The sequence below is a fragment of the Marmota monax genome, unplaced genomic scaffold (assembly GCF_021218885.2).
Source record: "Marmota monax isolate L192 unplaced genomic scaffold, Marmota_monax_Labrador192_F-V1.1 WCK01_AAM20220418_F8-fsc00007, whole genome shotgun sequence".
In the NCBI taxonomy this organism is placed as follows: Eukaryota; Metazoa; Chordata; class Mammalia; order Rodentia; family Sciuridae; genus Marmota; species Marmota monax.
This window is the reverse complement of record NW_026692781.1, coordinates 6,171,215-6,195,899: the sequence shown is the minus strand read 5'-3', so window position 1 is coordinate 6,195,899 and position 24,685 is coordinate 6,171,215. Positions and strand designations below refer to the sequence as shown.

At 36.3% G+C, this 24,685-nt stretch overlaps 1 protein-coding gene across 2 annotated transcripts in view; it reads left to right on the top strand.

Moving 5' to 3' along the window:
• The first annotated feature begins 9,301 nt into the window (after positions 1-9,301).
• Positions 9,302-24,685, top strand: part of Tlk1 (tousled like kinase 1) — a 140,258-nt gene continuing 124,874 nt past the window's right edge. The window contains exon 1 of one of the 2 annotated variants that reach the window (XM_046447164.2): positions 9,302-9,783. In XM_046447164.2, coding sequence (XP_046303120.1) covers positions 9,645-9,783 — 139 coding nt within the window. In that variant the 5' untranslated portion in view covers positions 9,302-9,644. Of the gene's footprint in view, positions 9,784-10,207; positions 10,455-24,685 lie in introns of those variants that run through there. The other variant, XM_046447165.2, reaches the window with a different exon arrangement.

The following is a 24,685-nucleotide window of genomic DNA, read 5'->3' as shown; positions in this document are numbered from 1 at the left end:
GGAATTGAAACACTGAGCTACATCCGCAGTCCTTTTTACTTTTTGTTTTAAGATGGAGTCTTGCTAAAGGTCTCACAAAATTGCTGAAGATCTCACAAAATTGTTGAGACCGGCCTTGAACTTGCAATCCTCCGGCCTCAGCTTCCCAAGTTGTATGCCACTATGCTGGGCCATGGTGGCATTTTGACTATATTTTTGAGAGGAAGAAATTCTCATCAGTACTTGACATTCCTGTGTTTCAAAGTTTTCATGTATATATGAGGTTATGTATGATTCGTCTTATTTTTGTCATTTCAAATTAAGAAAGATTTGTTGGTCTTAGCACTGTGATGCATGCCTGTAGTCCCAGCTACTTGGGTAATGAGGCAGGAGGATCCTGTCAAAAAGTGTATATATACATATATGTATGTATATATGTATAATATATATTAACATATAATATTATATTATAACATATAATATTATAACATATAATATTATATTATAACATATAATATTATAGCATAATATAATATATCATATAATATATAATAATATTATATATACATATATGTATATACATATGTATATATGTGTGTGTGTGTGTGTGTGTATGTGTATATATGTGTGTGCATATATATAGTCAGGGTGGTGCATACCTGTGATCCATGTTGCTAGGGAAGCTGAGGCAGAACGATCACAAGTCTCTGAGATTTAGTAATCCTTTCTCAAAATAAAAAATAAAAAGGGGGGCTTGGGTTGTAGCTCAACAATAGACTGCTTGCCTAGCACATGTGAGGCACTGGGTTCAAATCTCAATACCGCATATAAATAAGTAAATAAAATAAAGATCTATCAACAACTAAAAAATATTTTTAAAAACATAAGAAGGGCTGGAGATATAGTTCAGTGGTAAAACACCCCTGGGTTCATTCCCCAGTACCACCACCAACAAAACAAAACAAAACAAGAAAAACTACACACACACACACACACACACACACATTTGGCTCCTGCCCCCCCTTCCCTTTGGTCCTGGAATTGAAACTAGGGCCTTGTGCATGTTAAGCTTGCTCTCTATCATGGAACTACATCCCCAGCCCCTGGCATTTATTTTATATTTTCTAGAAAAATGTTAAAGCAACTTTTAAAGTCTTTAAACTATAGAGTTAGGAATTTTAAAAGCTGTAAAGAATTAAGGATGTTTGATGTCATTTCTAATGAAACGTGACATTGGTTTCTTCACCTACAAAAAAAACCTTTATGCTGCAGAAACAAAGTCCAAGGTAAGATTTGGGGGATTTTTGTTTTTCCCTCTAATGTGATATTTTTATTTAATCAGTAACATTTAGGATGGGTAAAGTGTAACATTAGATTACAATTGGTTTTATATGTTATCTCCATTACTTTTCAAAGTAGCCTGCTTTGCTAAGTGGTACATTGTCAATTTAAAATCTGCTATATGAGCACTGTTTGCTTGTTGTACTTTGTTTTTGTAAACATTTTATAATACTCATCCTTGGTGGATAGCTTCTAGTGCACTTTTGGGTGAGGCAATATTATATATTTTTTTAAACTTGGGCAAAATGAATCAATTTTGAAAATCTTGTAGTTCTAATTTTTGATTTATATAGACCAAGGCTTCCGCCCTCAAAATGTGTTGACAAACCTGAGGGAAATCATTTCCATAATAGATTAGAGAAAGTGTGACCCAGCCTGTTATGCACAAACCCTGGAACTATCATTACCAGAATTTGGAAACTGAAACCTTCAAGCAGTGGCTTTGTGAATGCATAGTGCAGGTAGAACTAACCCGCTCATATTTGAAATGAGAGTTCTTCATAATCCAGTGTAATAGAGTTATTTGTCTAATATCTAATAAAAAAGATGAGTAAGGTGGCATGTAGAGATAGGAGGGCAGGCATCTTAAGGGCTCCAATCCGTGTGTATACATTTGAACAAAGAAGGGAATCAAAATGGGGTGTGAGTCTGGGTGGAGGAGGCCATACTGGTAACTCACTTCACTTTGATAAGGAGGAAGAAGGCCAAGCACTTTCTCATTTTCTTAACACTGTTATGTAATATTTCCTACGTGTAAAAGTAGATCTAATAGATATATACAATTTTGAATAGAGGAAAAAAAAAAGAAAAAAGAAACATAACCTTCATATTCTCACCCAATTTAACAAGTGGTGCTTTTAGCAATTAGCAAGGTTTTGAAGTCCCCATGGGTCCCTCATGATCACATCTACCCTTTTCCCTGACAGAAGTAACCTCTCTGACTTTGGTTTCTCATTCTCACTTTTTTTCTTTTCTAAATTATATATATATTTTTAGTTTCCTAATGTTTTTGAATATTTTATAAATGGAGTCAAACTGACTTTATCTTTCTGTAGCCAGCTCACCTGCCTGCTTATGATTTCCTTCCTTCCTTCCTTTTTACATACTTCCTTCCTTTCTTCCCTTGCTTCCCTACCTTCACTCTCCTTACCCTCAACTCCCACCCACCCCCACCTCATGGTTATGCTCTTGGGTCTCACTATGATGTGCAGGCTAGCCCAGAAATCTTGGCCTCAGGTGATCCTTCTGCCTCAGCTCTCCCAAGTAGCTGAGACTATAGGGGTGGACCACCATGTCCATCTTAGTAACTTTTTTTTAAAATCAAGATTATGTTTGTGAGCATTTTTATTGTTGTACAGTAAACCAGTGTGTAAATATACATAACTCTAGTTTATTTATCAATGGACATATAGGTGATTTTCAAGTTTTGGCTACTATACACAATAGCACTGTGAACATTTGTGTCCTTATCTCCTAGTGCACATGAGGATCTCTAAGATCTAGTCTTTGAAATAAAACTGCCAAGTCATAGTGTCTTCAACTTTATTAGGTACTACCTTATGAACTATTCTTAGCTTAGTTCAAAAAGGCTAGGATTGCTAGATTTAGCAAATCAAAATACAGGATGCTCAGTAAAATTTGAATTTCAAATAAACAATAAACAATTTTTAGTGTAAGTATGGCTTATGCAAAATTTATGTTTTATCTTACAAGGTCAATAAAATTTATCAAACCACAAACATTGACCAAGAAGAGTATTATTCATACCAAAACCGGAAAAGGACACACCAAGGAAAAAAAAGTACAGACCAATATGTACTCAAAAGCAAAAATACTTAATAAAATATTGGCAAATCCTGTTCAACAACATATTAAGAAGATTGTATATCATGACCAGGTTGATTTTATTCCAAAGGTAGAAGGATGATTTAACATATACAGATCAATAAATATAATTCATCACATAAATAGAATTAAGGACAAATCAATTGATGAAGAGAAGGCCTTTGACAAAATTCAGTACCCATTCATGATAAAAATATTGAAGAGGCTGGGGACAGAAGGAACCTATCTCAATATCATAAAGGCTGTGAAATGAAAAATGCAAAGCCAACTTCATAGTGAATGGGGAAAAACTGAAAGCATTTCCTTTAAAATTAATACGACAAGGACATCTATTTCTATCACTCCTCTATTTAATATAGTGCTAAAAATTCTAGCCAGAGTAATTAGGCAAGAGAAAGAAATAAGATGAATAAAAATAGGAAAGGAAGAAGTTAAATTATCACTGTTTGCATATAATAGGATTCTATATTTAAAAGATCAAAATAAATAAATACATAAACTCTACCCAAAGTCTCCTAGAGCTAATAAACAAATGCAGCAAAGCAGCAGGTTAAAAATCAGCATACAAAAATCAATGGTTTTCCTTACCAATAACAAATCTACTGAGAAAAAAATCAGGAAAACAATTCCATTTACAATAGCCAAAAAACAAATAAAATAAAATACCTGAGAAAAAAATCTAACCTAGAAGGCGAGAGACCTCTACAATGAAAACTGTAGAACATTGAAGAAAGAAATTGAGGAAGACCTCAGAAGATTGAAAGACCTTCCATGTTCATGGACAGGTAGAATTAATATTGTTAAAATGATCATTCAACCAAAATCAAAAGATCCAGTGCAACCCCCATCAAAATACCAATGACATTTTCTACAGAACTAGAAAAAAAAAAAAACAGTCCTAGAATTCATTCAGAAGAATAAAATATCCAGAATAACCAGAGCATTTCTAAACCAAAAAAAAAAAAAAAAAAAGCAACATTGCAGGTCTGACAATACCTGACTTCAAATTATACTAAAGAGCTATAGTAACAAAAACTGTATGATACTGGCATAAAAACAGACACATAGACCAATGGTCCAGAATAGAAGTCACAGAGAAAAACCCACACATCTATAGTAATCTGATCCTTGACAAAGGTGCCAAAACATACTTTGAAGAAAAGATAGCCTGGGGCTCTTTATCTCTCATCCTGCACAAAAATCAATTCAAAATGGACCAAAGACCTAGAAATTAGAGCAGAAACTATTCAACTCCTAGAATAAAAGAGAGGGTCAACATGTCAGCATATAGGCACAGGCAACAACTTTCTCTGAAAGCTCAGGAAATAATGCCAAGAGTTCATAAATGGGATGGCACTAAATTAAAAAAAACTTCTACACACAAATAAAATGATAAAGAATGTGAAGAGAAAAAACCTACAGAATGAGAAAAAAAATCTTTGCCAGCTACTCTTCTGACAGAGGATTAATATCTAGAATATATAAAGAGCTCAAAAAACTTAACTCCAAAAAATCAAAAAACCCAATTAATAAATGGGTAAATGAATTGAACAGACACTTCTCAAAAGAAGAAACACAAATGGCCAACAAATACATGAAAAAATGTTCAACATTAGCAATTAGAAAAATGCAAATTAAAATTACACTGAGATTTCATCTCACATCAGTCAGAATGGCAGTCATCAAGAATACAAATAATAATAAATGCTGGAGAGGACGTGAAAAAAAGGGAACACTTTTACACTGTTGGTTGGATTGTAAATTAGTATGACCACTATGGAAATTAGTATGGAGGTTCTTCAAAAGAGTAGTCATGGAACCACCATATGACCTAGCTATACCACTCTTCAGTATTTAGTCTAAAAATTTAATCATACTACAGCAGTACATGCACACCCATGTTTACAGCTGCATAATAAACAATAGTCGAAATATGGACCTAGTCTAGGTGTCCATCAATGGATGAATGGATAAAGAATATGTGATATATACACACAATAGAGTTTTTTCTGTTACAAAGAAAAATGAAATTATGTCATTTGCAGGAAAATGGGTGAAACTAGAGACAATCATGTTAAGCAAAATAAGCCAAACTTAGAAGGTCAAGGGTTGTATGTGTTATCTCATATGTAGAAGTCAGGAAAAAGGAAAAGAAAGATGGAGTGGGGAATCTCAAGAAAATCAAAGGAAGATCAGTAGAGGAAAGGGATAAAGGGGTGTGAGGTGGGGGTGGTAGTGCTGGGGAGTGATACTAACCAGATTATATTGTCATATTTTGTATATGTATGAATACGTAACAACAAATCCCATCATTATGTGCAACTATAATGCACCAATAAAAATGTAGAAAGAGAAAAACAAAAACAAAAGAGTAACTGTGTGGGGTGATAGGCTCTTGGTCCTTTCTTCCTTTGCTAGATGGCTAAATCAGATGTTTATGAGGAGGTCGGCTTATGGGGCTCAAGTGCTTGCTAACCAGTTATGTTGGTAAATGATTGGCTCAATAAATATGCATCACAACTGTATGCCAGTCAGGTGCTAGGTGTTGGAAATACAATTGTAAACATGAAAGACCAAGGGCCTTGACCTCTTGAGATTTTTAGCCAAAGCAGGGAAATGGAAGAGAGAGAAGTACTGCAGCAATGATAAATGTATTATATGAAAAAAAAAAAAAAAACCTACAAAATGAGAGAAAATCTTTGCTAGCTGTATTCTCAAGCTGGCTTTCTCTTTGGGAATATTTCTCTCAATGAGATTATCCAAAGAACCTTTCTAGTGATCTTTTCTTGCTATTGAGAATTCTCCTTTGTCACAGAATGACAGGGGATCCTTTCTGTCCAAATCTGGATGCTTGACTTCTTTTATAATTTAATTTTAATTTGTCAATATACCTTTATTTTTTAAAAATTTATATGTGGTGCTGAGAATCCAACGCAGTGTCTCACACATGCTAGGCAAGCATACTAACACTGAGCTACAACCCCAGCCCATAAACGCTTGATTTTTCTGCAGTTTTTTCTGTCGTGCAATTTATCACCCCAGCCATCCCATCAGACATTTTTAAAATGCCTACATAATAGCAAATGTGCAAGATGTGAGACCAATTATTTACCATTCAGAAATTTTTATTTGACATAATCATTTTTAATAAAATTATATATAGGCACAATTTGTGTCCAGAGGCCCTTTTTATGCTTAGATTATTTTAAAAAGTATTTATTGAACTTTTCTCAGAATATAAGAGGAAATACACGATTCATTGTGCAAAATTTTGGAAAACATAAAGGAAGAAATAGTAATTATGTAATCTTGTAGCCTAAGGTAAGTCATTATTAATTTTTTTGGGTGTGTTCTTCTAGTCATATACTTGCAAACAAATTGAGATCATACTCACTTTTTACTTTACTACAGTGTGAAAATGTTATCAATCTTCTTTGATATTTTTTGAAGACATGATTTTAAATAATGGCATGACATTCCATTTTCAAGGTGAACCATGGTTTCTTTGATTAGTTTCTTATTGCAGCTGGTAGTGGCCTCTTTATAAGTCAGCAAGTGCTATCTTTTTTTTTTTTTTTTTTGGTAGTTGTAGATGGACAGCATACCTTTATTATTTGTTTATTTTTATGTGATGCTGAGCATTGAACCCAGTGCCTCATATGTGGTAGGAAAGCCACTGAGCCCCAGTCCCAGCCCAGAAAGTGCTATCTTTATCATAAACTGTAAGAAGGCAAGAATCAAACATCTAATTGTCTTTAGGCAACACTCACAACCAAAAAATATCTAAAGTAATTTGATTACACATATACTGTGTTCCTCTAATTACCACTTAAAATAAAAGCAGTAAGACTGCCTAAATTGCAGCTCAGTTTGTATAAAAGTAACTGTAAGCTCTGGACACGTTGGGAGGATAACCTAGGGTCATCATATTCCTTATGCAGAATTGAGCTTTGTTTAAAGTCATAGAATTCCTAGGAGCCACCCAGTATCTCTAACCTCTTTTTCATAGGTAAGGCAATTGAAACAAATATTGTTTTCTGCTGAGACTAATACCCATGTCTCTTAACTTCCTTCTTGTCCTATGCTCTTTTCACTACAATCTGCAGACTAAGCTTATTCTTAAAAATACAGAAAGAAGATACATTTATCTACATGTTGTTATGGGAACCATTTCCCCTTATAGTTACATGCATGCTGGCACAAAAATCTCATGGTAAGATCCTAGGTATGCATCCAAGAGAATGCAAGCATATGTCCAAAGACTTGTACATGAATGTTCATAGCAGCATTATTCAGAATAGGCAAATGGAAACAATGCAGAGTGTTGTATTTTCATACAATGTAGTAGTCAGCAATAAAAAGTAATGAAGTAGTTAAACATGCACAAATGTGGATGAATCTTGAAATAATTATACTGAATAAAGATACCAGACAGAAGAATGCAAATTGTATCCTTATATTTATCTAAACTAAAGAAAATGCAAAGTACTCAGTAGAGGCAGAAAGATCTTGGTTACCTGGGTATGGGACTGGAGTAAGGGGGAGTCACAAAGGGATAAAGGAAACTTTGGAGAGTAAGAGATTGTAGAAGTGGTTCTTGGGTTATATACATGTAGCACTTGACAAATTGTACATTTTAATTATGTGCAACTTATTGTATGTCAATTAACTCATGAAGTTTAATTTGTGAGATCTCCCTTTTAAATTTGAGAAGCAGTGACAAAAAAGTCACTGAAATATCTGAAGCACAAGAAAACTAAAATTACTTCTCAGATAACTGACAACCAAGGTTCCATTCTAGCATGATAGTTTATCTGAAGAAAACATTACTATGAGAAATGCAAAGTCATAAAAATAAAAAATAGAAATGACATTTTTGTCCCTCTGGTGATCATGCCATTTCCTCATGTCTGCACAGTTCTCTATATCATAATCTTTTCAGTGTTCTATTCAATTTGGTTTTTTTAAAGAGCAATAACCTTGTTGTATTTTTCCTTAACTATTAAGACTGTTGTTTTATGTACAAGATGGCCAGTCGCGGTGTGTGTACGTGGGTGGGTGTGCAGTAAAGCTACACTGTATCCATAAATTTTAGCAAATGCTGTAATTTGTTTTGGTATTTTGTAGTCAGGACTCAACAGCGGCACCAGAAACAAATTGGAAATTTCTAGAAACCATACCCTTTCTACAAGATGAATGCTGTAGAGTTTTTCTAAATATAGGCAGTAATCAAATTTTTCTTAGATTATCTATGTACTGTTTTAAAACAAAGAACTGCTATCACACACATATAGTCCACAACACCGGTAGTATTTTTAAATCCCTTTATTAAAGATTGTTTCCTAAAACACAGAAAGTTTTATTTTCAACCCCCTCCACCCCCGCCATCTCCTTATTTTCTTAGTTTTTTTTTTTTTTTCCAGTTATTACTCCCATTCTGCAGACAGGGAGGCGCATACAGGTTTTGTTTTTGGGTGTTTTTTTTTTTTTTTCCACAGTGCAGAGGGGCAAAGAAAGAAGCAACTCTCAACTTTTCAGTTCCATTTTGAGAAACGATCACATCCAACTCCAAAGACGCGACAGCCCGGGGAGTGCAGAAGCAATTCTCCCCAGGCTGGGTGTGGGTCGGGAGCCAGGCGCGCTTCCGCGGGAGAGAGGGGGAGTCAGGTGGCAGCGGAGCGGGAGTCGGAGCTCGAGCTGCGCGGCGGGGGCGCGAGCCGGCGCGCCTCCCGCCGGCGGGCGCGGGGAGGCAGTCCCCGCGCACGAGAGTCCGCCAGCCCCAGGCTCCCGCGCCGCGCTGCGATCCGCGGGCGCGCCAGGGGCGCCCCGGCGCCCGCGCCTCCTCCCTCGCGCGCCCACTCCCTCCCCGCCCCCCCGCCCCCAGCCCCTGGCAGGTCCCTCCCCCCATGCCTGCTCCTGCGGCCGCCGCTGCCGCCGCCGCTACCGGAGGCGCAGGAGCCTCGCGATAGTGTTTGCACAGGCGGCGCGTGACGCTGCCGCCGCCTGTAACTGATGCAGAGGTTACCCCGCCGCCTCAGCCGCCACCCACCGCCAGCCGCCGCCGCCGCCACCCGGGCGACGCCGGGGGCCGACGCACTGCAGAGGTGCCGGCAGGTTCCGCCCGCGGAAGTCTTCTCGGCCGGCGCAGCCCGCGCTCCTCCCGCGCTCCGACCCCGGCCCGGCGGGCGCCCACTCGACGCCTCTGCCGCCGCGCTCCCTCCCTCCGCCTCTTCGGCGCGCCCGCCCGCTCCCTCGCTTCTCCCCCCTTCCCCCCTCCCCGTCCCTTCTCCTTCCCTCACCTCTTCCCTCCCCACCTCCCCTCTTCTCGGTTTCCTCCCCCATCCCCTTGACTCTCCCCTCCCAGCCCTCGCTCTCTCGCTCGCCCTCAGCGCGGCCCCCGCCATGACGGAGGCGGGTGCCGGTGCCGTTGCCGCCGCTGCCGTCGCAGGGGGGGAGTCGGGTTCCCAGAAAGTAGCTTGATGAGTGTCCAAAGTAGCAGTGGAAGTTTGGAGGGGCCGCCATCTTGGTCCCAGCTCTCCACGTCTCCAACCCCGGGCTCGGCGGCGGCGGCCAGGTCCCTGCTGAATCACACGCCGCCATCCGGGAGGCCCAGGGAAGGTAAGCGCCGCCGCGCCCGTGCCCGCTCGAGGGCCTCCCTTCCGCGCCGCGGACCCGCGCCCCGCCGCTCCTCCGCCTGACCCCGGGGTTGGGGGTGGTGGCGAGGTGGACGCGAGGCCGCCCGGCCCCGGCGAGGTGGTGCGCTGGCTGTGGGTGGTGGTTCGCGGGTGGCGGAGGAGACGGACGAGGGGGTGCGTGCTGGTGGGGATCGGGTGAGGCGCACAGACTCGCTGGGGTTCCAAGGAGCCAGTACTGCGAGGGTGGGAATTCTCCCCCTGGACGCGAGCCTCTTTCTGCTCCATTTGCTAGTACACTCAGTACTCTTAACCTCCTGGCCTCCGGTCTCTGGTGGGCTTTCCCTCCCGTTGGAGCATTCATCTTCTAGCCCCCTCCCCTTCCCCCGCGCACTCCTCCCATAGAGGCGGTCCCCACTCTGCGAGGTTTGCGGCCCCGGACCTGGAGGATGCCCTTCGCTTTCTGGGTGCCTGCCCTTTGGGAGAGGCGCTGAAATTATTCTGGCAGACTTTGATCCCCAGCGTGGTCCCCTAGAGCAATTCAAACGACAGACTGACTCGTGGGCAGGCTGTTTAAACCACCCCTCCAGATGGTTGCAACTTTCTCTTCTTCGCCATCGCCTCCTGCGTGTTTGTGCGTTATCTTCTCGAGTGCAAGTAGGCTACTGTTCCTCTCTGACAGGGTTGTGGGTTTTGTGGGAAATGTCTGCGTAAAGGTTACTGCAAACACGCACCAGATCGGTTACAATTGTTTTCTAAGTTTTCTGGCTTCTTGCATGCAAGTGTGCTGCCACCAGATGTAGCAGTTACACAGCTAGTAAGGCAGAGGAGAGTGCTTTTGACTAAAATTTCAACTTGCTGTATTTAACTTTAAGTATACGACATAAAATGGAATTTGGGAGAGCACGCATTTATGGGGGAAGAACAAATGTGGATCGAATCTCTTTTAACGCTCTTTTGTCTGGAAAATGCATAGCGGTATTCATCAGCAATTGGTAAATGGGTTGTTCACTCCCAGTTGTCTCACACAAGGAGATTATAGGCACATTTCAAAAAAACAAAAAACGTTTGGAAGTCCAGTAGTCTAGTAAATCTTTTAAAGAAATCAAGAGCTTCGACTTACATAGGAATCGGTGGGATTAATTTATTCTGAAAATATCTGTCGATATTTACTACTAAGAGCCATGACAATTGTTAATCAAGTGTTTTGTGCCCCGAATCCAGTGGTTCAGGCATAGCATTCTTTGTCATTTTGTTCCTGTGAGCATGTGTGAAAGTGACAATAGGCTCAAAGATTGGCATGAATATGCTCTAGAAAATTCATGGAAAGGTTTGATTTATGGCATCCATTAAACATGCCTACTACATTGACAGACAATTTTCCCTTTTATCTATCCCAACACTGATTTTTCATTATTAGAAGGTAAAAGCTTAATTTATTGAATGACTGAAATTTAATACATCTGATGATTTTCTTGAAAATTTGTATTTTTAAATGTGATTTCTGAATAGAGCAGTTGGTGCTTTTAGCATAATTTTACTTGTGTGTAGTTTCATTAAGGTGCTTAATGATAGTAAAAGAAAGAACATTTTATTTTTTGAAACTCTTTGTATCATTCACTCATCGATTTCTCAGGTACTTATTGGGCCATTACTATGAACTAGAACCTGTACTAGATACTGAGGGCATAATGTTGAATTGTTCAGTCTGTTGATATCTGTTATCAGTATTGGGAATTTGGGAGTCACAAAATCTAGATGGTGAGTTTCTGAGGTAACTTAAACTCTAGTTAAACTTCTCATTTGTATCTACTATTCTGCACTTTTCCTGATGTTTGAAAAACTTTGAAATTGTTGGAATAATGTAGCTTGAACTTCCAAATAACCAGATTTTTTTGTAGCAGTTTAGATGACAGTAGATTTTTTTGTAACCTATAGCAATGAGTTTCTGTTAATTAATGAAATAATAGAGTATACTTTTGTGAAAGTTATACTTCACATCAAATACTTATTTGGAGTGGGGGAGTATTGGAGATCAAACCCAGGGTATGAATTGTGCCAGGCAGTGCTCTACCAATGAGCTTTCACCCTTAGCCCTTACGCCAAGTACTTGTATGGCCACTGTGGGATATTTCTTTTTGAATAACCAGCATGTAAGGTAAAACTGTGTTAATCCTCTAGGGTTATTTATTCATTTTGAGATTTTGTGGTTTACTCTCAGATTTCACTAATGCTAATAGGAATTGTATATGTGAAGCACCAAATATCAAGATGAAGAAGTTTGCTGTTCAGTGGAGTCCCAGTTTTTATTTTAAGAACGGATTTAGCTCCTTTTGTAGGAACATGTTAATATGCTTCTTAAATAGAAGGTTTTTTTGTGTGTGTGTTTTTGTTTGATTTTGGTACTGGAGATTGAACCAAGGGGCACTTTACCAAAGAGTTGCATTTCCACCCCTTTTTATTTTTCAGTTTTAGGCAGGATTTCACTAAATTGCTGAGGGTTTTTCATAGTTGCTGTGCCTGGCTTCAAACTTGCAATCTTCCTGCCTCAGCCTGCCGAGTTGCTGGTGTGCAACACCTGCATAGCAATGAATTGAAGTTTGAGAGCGCTTTTAACTTCAGGTTACTGCTTGTAAGAACTGTTACTATTAGTGGAATTTGAAAGAATTAAATGTAAATATCAAGACGAGAACAAACTTTGTTTCTTGAAAAATTGATCCAGTTTAACTTTACATATAGTAATAGAAAAAACTTCAAAGTATGTACATATATAAATATTTTATTTGTGATGAACTCCTTTTAAGAAAATTTAACTTTGAAAATGAGTTAAAGATATGGATGGCAATAAGTATCTGTGGAAGTTATTTGTTCTGAAATTTTGACATTTGAGACCCAAAATCTAAGATGATAACCTGATTATTATTTTTATTTTTTTTTTGGTGTCAGGGATTGAACTCAGGGGTGACTTACTGATACATCCCCAATTCTTTTTATTTTTTTAACTTTGAGACAGGGCCTCGCTAAGTTGCTTTGAGTATCTTTCTAAGTTTCTGAGGCTGGTGGAGAATTTGGCTGTCCTCCTGCCTCAGCTTCCCAAGTAACTGGGATTACAGTGTGTACCACTATATCTGATATAATCTTTTATTATTAATATTATTATTATTATTTTATTTTAGGGGCGCTCAACCATTGAGCCACATCCCCAGCCCTTTATTTTAAAAATGTATTTTATTTAGAGACAGGGTCTTGCTAAGTTGCTTAGGGCTTTGCTAAATTGCTGAGGCTGGTTTTAAACTTCTGATCCTCCTGCCTTAGCCTCCTGAGCTGCAATGCTCTATATTTTGACTTTCTTCTTCCCTTTCTTACCCTATTCCTATTATCATGGTCATATAATTTTATTTGATTTACAGGTAAAATACAGCTTTAAACATTAAGAGATTTAGGAATCTAGTTGAATTTAGGAATTTATCTGTCAAATATAGTATAGACTATTTTCTTTCCTTTGGGTCCTGAAGCTTTTTTTTTTTTTTTTTTTTTTTTTTGTGGTTCTGGGATTGAACCCAGGGCTTCATGCATGCCCCAAAATGCCTGCAGCTTCTTCTTTATCGATCTTTAAGTTCTCTTAGAGGTACTCAGCAGTGTAGCTCTTGATTTTCTTATTTATTTTTGTGTCAGGGATTGAACCCAGAGGCCTTAACCACTGAGTCACATCCCCAGCTCTTTTTATATTTTTATTTTTTCTTTTGAGACAGAGACTCACTAAGTTTGCTTTCTTGCTAAATTGCTGAGGCTGACTTGGAACTTGCAATCCTCCTGCCTCAGCCTCTCAGACTACAGGCATATGCCACCATGCCTGGACTAGATTTTCTGTTGAGCTATTGAACCTGTAATCTCCATCTCATTTTGTCTTCTATAATCCTGTAATTTAAAAGGTAGGGAGTAAAGAAATTAAGTAAGTTTTCAAATAATGGTAAGTTTTATTTTGTTGAAGTTCAGGAACCTAGTGTGTGATATTGACTAGATAAGTAGATGGGTTCTTTCCTTTTTTTTTAAAAAAAAAACAACAACAACAACAACAACATGTCAGCACAAGGTGTTTTTTTTTTTTTTTTTTTTTTTTGGAACTGGAGATTGAACTTAGAGGCACTCAACCAATGAGCCACATCCTCAGCTCTATTTTGTATTTTATTTAGAGACAGGGTCTCCCTGAGTGGCTTAGCACCTTACTATGGCTGAGGCTGGCTTTGAAGTCATGATCCACCTATCTCAGCTTCCTGAGTTGCTGGGATTACACATGTGGGCCACTGAACCCTGGCTGTAAAGGTTACTTTTGAATGAGTTAATTGCTGAGCATCAAATGATTGATTATATAAAATACTTGCAATTTTTTCCTTTACCATCTTGTCAGTTATGAATAATTTGTTTCACTTATTTGTTTTTTTTATGTATTATTTATAGATGACAGTGGAAGGCATTACAATTCATTACACATAAAGAGCACAATTTTTCATAACTCTGATTGTATACAAAGTATATTCACACCAGTTGGTATCTTTATACATGCACTTTGGATAATGATGTCCATCACATTCCACCATTATTTCTAACCCCATGCCCATTCCTTCCCCTCCCACCCCTCTGTCCTGTTTAGAGTTCATCTATTCCTCCCATGCTTCCCCTTCCTACCCCACTATGAACCAGTTCCTCCTTATATCAGAGAAAACATTCAGCATTTGTTTTTTTGGGATTGGCTAAATTCACTTAGCATTATCTTCTCCAACTCCATCCATTTACCTGCAAATGCCATGATTTTATTCTCTTTTATTGCTGACTAATATTCCATTGTATATATATGCCACATTTTTTTAATCTGTTCATCTACTGAAGGGCATCTAGGTTGGTTCCATAATTTAGCTATTGTGAATTGTGCTGCTGTAAACATCCATGTGGCTGTGTCCCTGTAGTATGTTGTTTTTTAAGTCCTTTGGGTATAGACCAAGGAGAGGGATAGCTGGGTCAAATGGTGGTTCCATTCCAAGTTTTCCAAGGAATCTTCCATACTGCTTTCCATGTTGGCTGCTCCAATTTGCAGTCCCACCAGCAATGTATTTTACTTATTTGTAAATAGTGGAAGTAGTTTGGTCTAAAAGATGGTATCAAACAGTACAATTAAACTGTTGTTTCTCTGTTTTCATGTTTGAAGACTGCATTCCTTAGATAGAAGAATTAAAGTATTTGAACTGACACGGTGGGGCATGGTGGCACATACTTGTAATCCCAGCAACATGAGAGGCTGAGGCAGGAGGATTGCATGTTCAAGGCTAGCCTGAGCAATTTAGTGTGACCTTGTCTCAAAATAAAAAAAAAAAAAACAGGATTGAGGATGTGGTTCAGTGGTAAGATACCCCTTAATTCAATTCCCAGTACTAATAAGAAAGAAAGAAAATATGCTTTAACCTTTTTGGTCTCAGGACTCCTTTATTTTCTTAAAAAATATTAAAGATTCCATACAATGAATCCCGTTATCAACAACAACAAAAAATTAAAGACCCTAATGAGATTTTGTTTATGTGAGTTATATCTGTTAATATTTGCTGTGTTAGAAATTAAAAATTTTTGAAAATGTTTATTAGTTTATTTTAAAAGAGTGGTAAACCAACTACATACTAATAAGGTTTTTTTTTGTGAAGAATAAAAATGTTCTAAAAATTAGTGCAGCTAGTGGCATTGTTTTATATTTTTGCAAATCACTTTGGTTTCTGGCTAACTAGAAAATGCTTCTGTTCTCAGTCTGTTGTGATATGTTTTTATTTAGGTATATTAAAAAACTTCACCTTCACATAGATATGTAGTTGGAAAAGGAAAAAAATATTTAATAGCCTTTTAGAGTGAATATTCTCTGATGTTACACCAAAATGACAAGTTGCAGTTTTTCTTTAAAAGGTTACTTGCAATGTGAAAGTCCAGAAATGTCTTTAGGACCCACACAAAATCTTTGGACCATTCATTAGTCTAGAAAGAGACTAAAGGGTGGGATACACATAACTGTTTTCAGATATATATTTCACAAGCATAAATAGAAGTGAGAATAGATTCATTCTCCTGTTGGTTTTTTTTTTTTTTTTTTTTTGGTTGTTTATTTATTTATTTTTGGTACCAGGGATTGAACCCAGGGGCTCTTAACCATAAAACCACATCCCAGCCCTTTCTATTTTTATTTTGAGACAGGGTCTTTCTAAATTGCTGAGTCTGTGATCCTCCTGCCTCAGCCTCCTGAGCTACTGGGATTACGAATGTGCTCCATGGTGTTCTCCTATTTTGGAAAGCAGACCTGTAAGTGAATCAGGAAGACATAGATTAGATTAGTTAGACTTGTCCAACAACAGAAAGAAGTATTTAGCTGTAAGAATTTAGAGTACTAGAACATTTTTCGAGGAGAGTGGAGATAAATTACAGATTCTTATATTAGATTCTGATGGATTTACAGTTTAAGGTCCTTGGAATTTAAAAATGTAAATATTTGTAATTCTTTAAAAATTCTTACAAATAGTTAAACTATAGTTAGATATCTGTTAACATTTTTGAATATTCTCTCAAATCAGTCAACTATTGTTGACTTCATGACTATTTTGCATTTTTTATTGTGACTTTCCTCTGAGGATTTTCCTGTATTTTCTGGAGTCAACAAGATTAGTCTTTCTGAAATGTTGCTAAATTTCTTGTGAAATATAATAGCTTTGAAGATATTTCAGGGAATCAAATGTTGTTTATCATATAGTTCAGTTGAATTGTAATATATTTGAGAACAGAGTTTTATTAGAGTACTATGGGGGCTGATTCTCAGTTTTGAAAGAGAAATGATAACATAGTTTACATAATGTTATATTTGTGATTGTTTATATGATTTCAAAAGTAATATGCTTAAACTGTTCTGATATTTTCAACACTAGAGTAGGAAAAGAGGAAACATAAGGAAAAGTGTTTAAATTGATCTCTCTTGACTCTAAAGATGCACATTAAATATAACCTGGACATAAAATAAAGTGAAGAATTTTAATTCTTGTTCAGAGACTTATACTTGTAATATTTACCATTACTTGTAAAAATTCTTATTCTAATTATATGGGAGATAATCACTTCTGTGAGTTGGATTTTTAGATGGCTACAAGTTAGGCATGAACTCTCATAACTTTTTTTTAAAAAAATTTATTTTTTAGTTGTAGTTGGACACATACCTTTATTTAATTTATTTATTTATTTTTAATTGTATGTGGACTCATTGCCTTTATTTTTATTTTTTAATGTGGTGCTAGGATCGAACCCAGTGCCTTACACTTTCGAGGCAAGTACTCTACCATTGAAGTACAACTCTGGCCCTTATTTATTTTTATGTGGTGCTGAGGATAAAACCCAGGGCCTTGCACCACTGAGCCACAACCCCAGCCCCCTCTCATAACTTTTTTGAGGCCAATTTAATGTGTAGTAAGTGATACACCAACTTGAAACTTCATGTACTTGTTGCATTTGGGTTTCAAGCTCATTTTCTATTAAAAAAAGTCATAGAAACAAGTTATTTAGTTTCATAACTCCTTCATGCATTTTCATAATTTTTAAGTGTCTTAGAATGATTTAGAGGAATAGTGTTAAAAATGGGCGAAGAAGTGTGGTTTAGGTGAGAAAGTGATTGCATTCCAGTATAGTCCCTATTTTGCCATTAATTAGCTGTGTGATCTTGGGCAAGCTGCTTAGTTTCTTTGCTTTGATTTCATAAAATGAGAATTATGCACCTGAATGGTTCCCTGGAAGCAATCTAGTACAAACCTGTTATTTTACAGATGTGAAAACTTAGATAATTTGCCCAGGCTTTCACTGTTAACTGATTGGGACCAAAATGCTGTTTATCAACTCTTAGGGTAGTGGTTTTCCCAATGATTTTGATTTACAAAATGGAGGGGGTAGGATTAAAGTCACTCTATGTCTCTTTTAGCTGGAAAACTCCTGTGACATTGGAATATAATACTCTAGTGGAAAGTTTGTAGCTTTTATTTATTGACCAAGGAAATGTTTCTTGAAGAAACAATGTAACCTTTTCAAGTCCAGGTACCCAGAAGACTTGAACTGGAAGGATTGCTTGAGCCAAGTAGTTGAGCAAGATCCTATCTCAGAAGATAGGTTTGTTAAGTCTATTTAGGTTTATGAACATGGTAAGTTGTGTGCTAGGTAGTCTTGTTTTTTGAAAATGATCTATGCACAAAAATACTTATGTATCTGTTAAAATTATGTAAATTACATAAATACCAATGTGATACCCTCAATTGAAATAATTAGATGTGATGCCCTGCAGTGAAATAACTAAATGATTTACTCCTCAGAAAATACTTCTGGAGTATATTTCAGCCTGGACCCTGTGTTTGCCTCTAGTTAAGTGCCTGTGTTCTTCAGCATTCTATAGGATTTTCTTATTTCTGTGGCACCTCCATCATGCTACCATTTATTACACTTTTATTTATGTTACCCACCAGACAGACAAGTCTTAAATTCAGAGACTGGTTTTGCAATATGTAATAGGATGCCCTCTACAGAGCTGACATGTAACTAAAAGTTTTATTGAAGGAAAAAAGAAGTAGTCACACAAACACACATGCGTAAAATTCACACACACATTTCAGACTCAGGAACATGCTTATTTTAGTAGTTCTTAAGGAAGTTGTATTTTAGAAGGTGATATGGATAATAGTAAAAACAATAACTGAACTTTATTGAATTTGCATTTAACTCCTTTAATGTCATAACCCTGTGAGGCATATTCAATTATTATTCTCATTTTACAGATAGGAAAACTGAGGCACAGAGAATTAAAGCAATTGTTCCAGTATGACCCAGAGTAATAAATGTTAGTCCTAGGATTTGGAGCAAGTCTCTGTATTTTAATAATTAGGGCATATTGCCTAAGATCCTAAAGTTTGATTTTGAATAATTTCTTAATTGTTTTTTCTTAACATATTAATTTAGTAACCAGTCTTTTAGATTTCGTTCAATTTACCTCTAAATTTTTAAGTTTATTTTTCCTTAACATGAGTTTTATATATGTGAAGATTGAAACAAATAAACAATAACAATAAAAGCCCCAAACCAAACACCCAATTTAGAAAGCTATACCAACTGTGTGGATCTTACATTTCATTTTATTTTAAGATAAATTTAGTCCCTTCATGGAAAATATTAGAAATTCATTAATGAAAAATCTTGTTTTCCTGTTTGGTAATCTAATTTGGAGTTCCATTTATCTTAATATTTTGGCCTCACAAGCCCACAGGTTCCATAGAAAATAAACATTAGGATTAGAACAAAGAATTTCCCATTGTTGATTCATCCTTCTCTTGTTGTGGTGGCTCTGAAAAAATTGTGATGCTTTGTGGTAGACTTTTGACTCTTACTAGTATTCAGTATGGGCAAGGAAAAGAAGCTTGATGTGCAATCTGCCTCATGTAGAAAGTATTTTTTAAAACACTTTTTATAATATTTATATATATATTTAGTTGTCAATGGACCTTTATTTTTTATTTATTTTGATTATTTATATGCGGTGCTGAGAATTGAACCCAGTGCCTCACACATGCTAGGCAAGTGCTCTACCATTGAGCCACAACCCCAGCCCTAAAACACTTTTTTTTTTAAACCTTATTTAATTAATTAATTTATTTTTAGTGGTGCTGGGAATTGAACCACAACCCCAGCCCCAAACACTTGTTTTTAATTCCTCTATTGCTTACAGAAAAGAAAAAGTCCTTGGTAACATGTACCATATAGCAAATCTAACAACAGGCAGAGAAAAGGTGAATGTATTGATAGGAATTCAAACCAAGGGTTGAAAAATATGTAGTATGGATCCAGGTGGTAGATTGTGAGTGTTGAATTAAATTTTCTCATTGTGGCTTCCTTTGTGGGTCTGGAATTTTTCAAAAAGGCAAGTTATTCAATAAAAGTGGTTATATTTGCCAAAGATTCATTGGAAAGCTAGATAAATATGAGTGGACTTTTTAGGATGATTTATGATGTGTTCTTCATCTTATGTGGATTATTAAAGAGTTGGTTGTACTCATAAATATGTACTTTCTTTGGAAGCTAATCAACTAAGAAAATGTCAAGCTTTCTTTAGGTTTAGAATTCTTGTGCTATGTCAGTAAGAGCTGATATAGTTAAATGTGATATATCATGTAATTTCATGTTTCCTACTTGCTATTGTATTTGTATTTCCCATTTTGATGATGAACAGTAGTGCTACTGGGGAGAGTTCAAGGGATTTGTGTGAAGTTAATCATATTCATCCCATCTGATGAGACCACAGGTATATTTTAGTTTTGTGTTTATTTTTTTAATGAATAGTGTGTTTTCCTCTTAAAAATACAGCTTTTCCCTGTTTAGATTTTTAAATATGTATCTATCTATCTATTTATCTATCTATCTATTTATTTATTTTGGTAAGCAACCATGCAATTATATGGCTTAGTTAACTTGCACACATTTTTACTTATTTATTTAAAAAATACTAACTGCTCTGGGTACTTCATAAAAACAAACTCATTTACTTCTCCTTCTTCATATGAAATAAGTACATTTATTGTTCCTGTTTTACAGATGAGAAAATTGAGGCACAGATTAATTAAATAATGTACCCAGGAGCACAGAATATGTATCAGAGCCAGGATTTAGACTGAACTTGCATGCTTTTAAGGACTACACTAATCTGTCAGTGTTATTCCATTGGCTAGATATATGGTAATTAACCATTCTTCAGCTAGTGTGGTAGTCATGATTCTCTTGGTTGCAGGTGTTCAAAACTTAACAGCTTCGGTGAGTTAAAAAAATAAATTTATTGGTTTATATAATAACTGGGAATTGTCTGTGGAAGAAGATGAATGGCTTTGGAAACAAATAGATCCAAGATCTCAGATAATGTCAGTGTCTCCATTACTAGGTTTTTCTAGCCTTTTGCTTCTGGAGACCCAGACATATACCTGTAGCTTAGCAACTGCACTTGAAAGACAACTACTCTTTCCCAGTGTCCCTGATCATTTCTGGGTTGATGCAGATTTCTTTTAATTTTCAGCTTTTTAACTACTTACCAGGACCTAAGAGATGAGGTACAGCAATGATAGCCATTAAAGCTGTAGGTGGAGTAAGAAATCTGTGGTTGACTGTTTCCTTAAGACCACGTGGACTGAGTGAGGTGTAGTTTTCCTGCGGAGTGGATGACAGTGAACAAAACAACAACATAAGGAGTTGTTTAGATAATTTCTTTTCCTTTTTATTCTGCAGCTATGGTACAGTAAGTAAAAGTTGTTTTTGTTTTTTTTTTTTTTTTCCATCAGTGCAGAGAATATTAAGATAATTTTAGGGAATTTGGTAAATGTTGCCAAATTATTTTTTGGAAAGATTATATGTAGCTCATGCGCAAGCAGTGCTTGAAATGGATATGTATTTATGTACCAATGAGTTCAATCCATCCTAAAAATCTTGGGCTCAAGTATTATTAACATATGCCTTGAACTTAACCAAGGGTTGCAAACCTGACACTGAACAAATATCCAATCCAATTTATCAACTGTTTTATTATATTCTCTCTGGGTATTTCTTACTCTCATATACATACATACAAACATGTATACATATACGTATATATATATATATATATATATATAATGTTTATATGTGTATTTACACATATGTATAAATAAATTTTTGTGTGTTTGTTTATTAATTTTTTTGGGTGGTACCGGGAGTTGAACCCATGGTATCACACATGCCAGGCAAGCATTCTACCACTGAGTCATATCTCCAGCCCTTCTCATTATATTTAAATTTTGTTTTATATTTTTAAAAAACAAAACCAAAAGGCTAATACATGACAACACCCAGTAAGCTCTCAGGTCTTCTTACTTTTTTTCATGTCTCCTTTGTCAGACTTAGTTGACAACATTCTATGGTCATTTGCCAGATCAGGACTTTCCACGTATAGATTATGTTGCTTTGGCTCTCTTAGTTCTTTATGTTTGCTCTGTGATGTTTGCACAAGACCTGTGGTTGCATTTTTTAGAACATCCCCTGCTTTAAATGGTATGTGACTGTACTTTCTTCATGTGAAAAAGCATTATTACATATAAAATTATTATAACAATTTTTCAAGCACACTGTGTTGGAATTAGGTTCCCATTTGGTTTTTGGTACTTGATGTACTTATTTAACCTATGATTGCCTAATCTATAGATTTTGTTTGTAAATTCTGAGATAACAATAGTAAGTACCTCAAAGGTTGTGAGAATTAAATGAGAAATATATGGCATATTAACGACTGGCATGTTTTTCATCTATTACTGTTATGTGTGGATGTAATGATACCTTAAAATTTAAATTTTTGCTTCTCTTTTTTATATGGTGAAGAATAGACAACAAATACTATCTAGTTAAATGGTCCTATGGCTAGAGCACAAGCTAATAATAGGAAGTCACTGAAAAGTAACTTTTGGGATACAGCCCCTCATTTGTGGTTGTTTCCATATTGCAGTTTTCATAATTATCTTTGAAGTGAATGTATGCTAGTTTATTTAGTTAATATACATATGCAAACTTACAGTTGTCTCATTTTTTTCATTTTATGTTACTGTGGTATTTATTATATATATAATCACTTCCTTTTAATTACCTTAGTAAACATTTTTAAGGATTTGTTTTATTGGGTAAAGGAGGTGAATATTATTTATGTTATTTAATATATGTTGTCATTGTTGTTTTCCCAGAGGGGGAATTTGGACTTTAAGGTCTATTACTATTTCTCAAGGATGAATCAATTGTCAAAGCTTTGGGGTTTTATAGAAACTGTATTGAAATACTTTGTTTATTTACTCAGCAACTGTTTTGGGGCCTGGAGTTAGCACTGGGAAAACAGATTCATAATAGTCCCTGCCTTCTAGGAGCTTGGTTGTAGTCTAATGAGGAAGATTTATTTATAATATGTAATTCATACTTTTAAAGAACACATTTGAAAGGTGGATTAGATAAAATAATCTTTGAGTTGCCAATTTTCAACTTCTGAGATAAACAAATTTTATTAGTATTACTTTGTATAGTTCTGGGGATGCAACCAAGGGCCTCCCCCCTTGCTAGTCAGGCACTCTACCACTGAGCCACATTCCCAGCCCTTTTTGTGAGTTTTATTTTCAGGCAGGGTCTTGCTGAGTTGTCCAGGCTGGCCTTGAACTTGTGAGTTCCGCCTGGTAGCTGGGATTATAGGTGTGTGCCCTGTGCTGTCAATTATTATAGTTGTTACATATACTATAGGATGGTGTTATGTTCATTGATTGGTTATGAGAAATAAAACAGACTAGTAGGATATAGGACTAGTGTTTCTTAGAATCTAGTTAGGCTTCAAGTGGACTGAATTATAAACTGGAGATTCAGGAATCACAGTGGCATTTTCTCTTGTGGGTCATAGAACAACTCTTTTCCAGTGCTGTGAAGTTCTCTCAAAAGAAGAGAAAGGTAGTTGTATTTCCTGTCACAGAGGTATGAACAAAGTTCTCTCTAGAGAATAGAGTTACACAAGTTATCTGCAGTTTAACTGCTATTAAATGGTATTTTGTTGCAGTTGGTATGTCTTGATTGTTAGTGAGGTTGGATTTAATTGATATTTGTATCAGAATCCTATTATCAATTTTTTTTGAAGTCTGTATCTTAGCCATTGAATATATAGTAGTAATGTCATGTTTTGTTATATTTGATAGAACCATTTCTTTTATTGTTATTTTCCTTTTATATATTTGAATATTTTCGATTGTATGATGCCTTATACTTTTGTTGAATTCAAATACCAGTTTTTTTATCAAATTTTAAATGTATGTCTTTTAAAGTTATTACCCTCCAAAGTTTAAATACTCTTAATTCTATTGTAATTCAGTTAATTTTATTTTTAAAGTTTGTGTAGAGTTTTACCTTTCGTATTGAAGCATAACATACAGGATATACAAACAAATGAAGTAACTCAGGAAATTATTATAAATCCTGACCTGTGTAACTATCACTCAGACAAGAAATAATATTGCCAGCACTTCAGAAGCCCTCCTCCTTCCACCTGGTACAACCTTCTCCCTGCTTCCTAAAAGTAACCATTATTCTGACATAGTTAAGCCTGGATTTTAACTCAATATGAATGGACTCACACTGTGTATGTTTTGGGTCTAGTTGTTTTTGTTCCACATAATATAAGGTTTATCATATTCCTGAAACTGTAATTCATTTTCATTGCTCTATAATATTACTTTGTAATATTACTTTGCATATGAGTATATTTTACATATACATATATATCTATAAAATTATATGTGTATATATTTGAAGGAATTCTTGTATTTTGGATAAGAACTCTGTTTTTTATTAAAGCATTTTCTCCATTTATTACATTTGGATATTTCTGCTTCTTGATTATTAATAATAGTATTCTGTGTGTGTGAGGGGGTTGCATGTGTTGGGGATCAAACCCAGGGCTTTGTACATACTAGGCAAATGTTCTACTTTGCTGCATCCCCAGCTCCAGTAATGTCTTACAAACATGTTTATACCTGTCTGTGTACTATAATAATATCTGTTGAATATATATCTAACAGTAAGTTTACTGGGTTATAGGCTATATGTGCATTTGCCTTCAGTAGATATTGCCAGTTTTCCAAAGTGGTTGTACATTCCCATGCACAGTATAAAATTCAGCGTTTCCACCATCAATTGGAATTGTCAGTATTACTGGTTTTCTCTATTCTGATGAATGTGAGGTAGTATCTCTTTGTGGTTTTAATTTTAATTTGCCTGTTACTGAAGATGCATACTGCTTTTTTTCA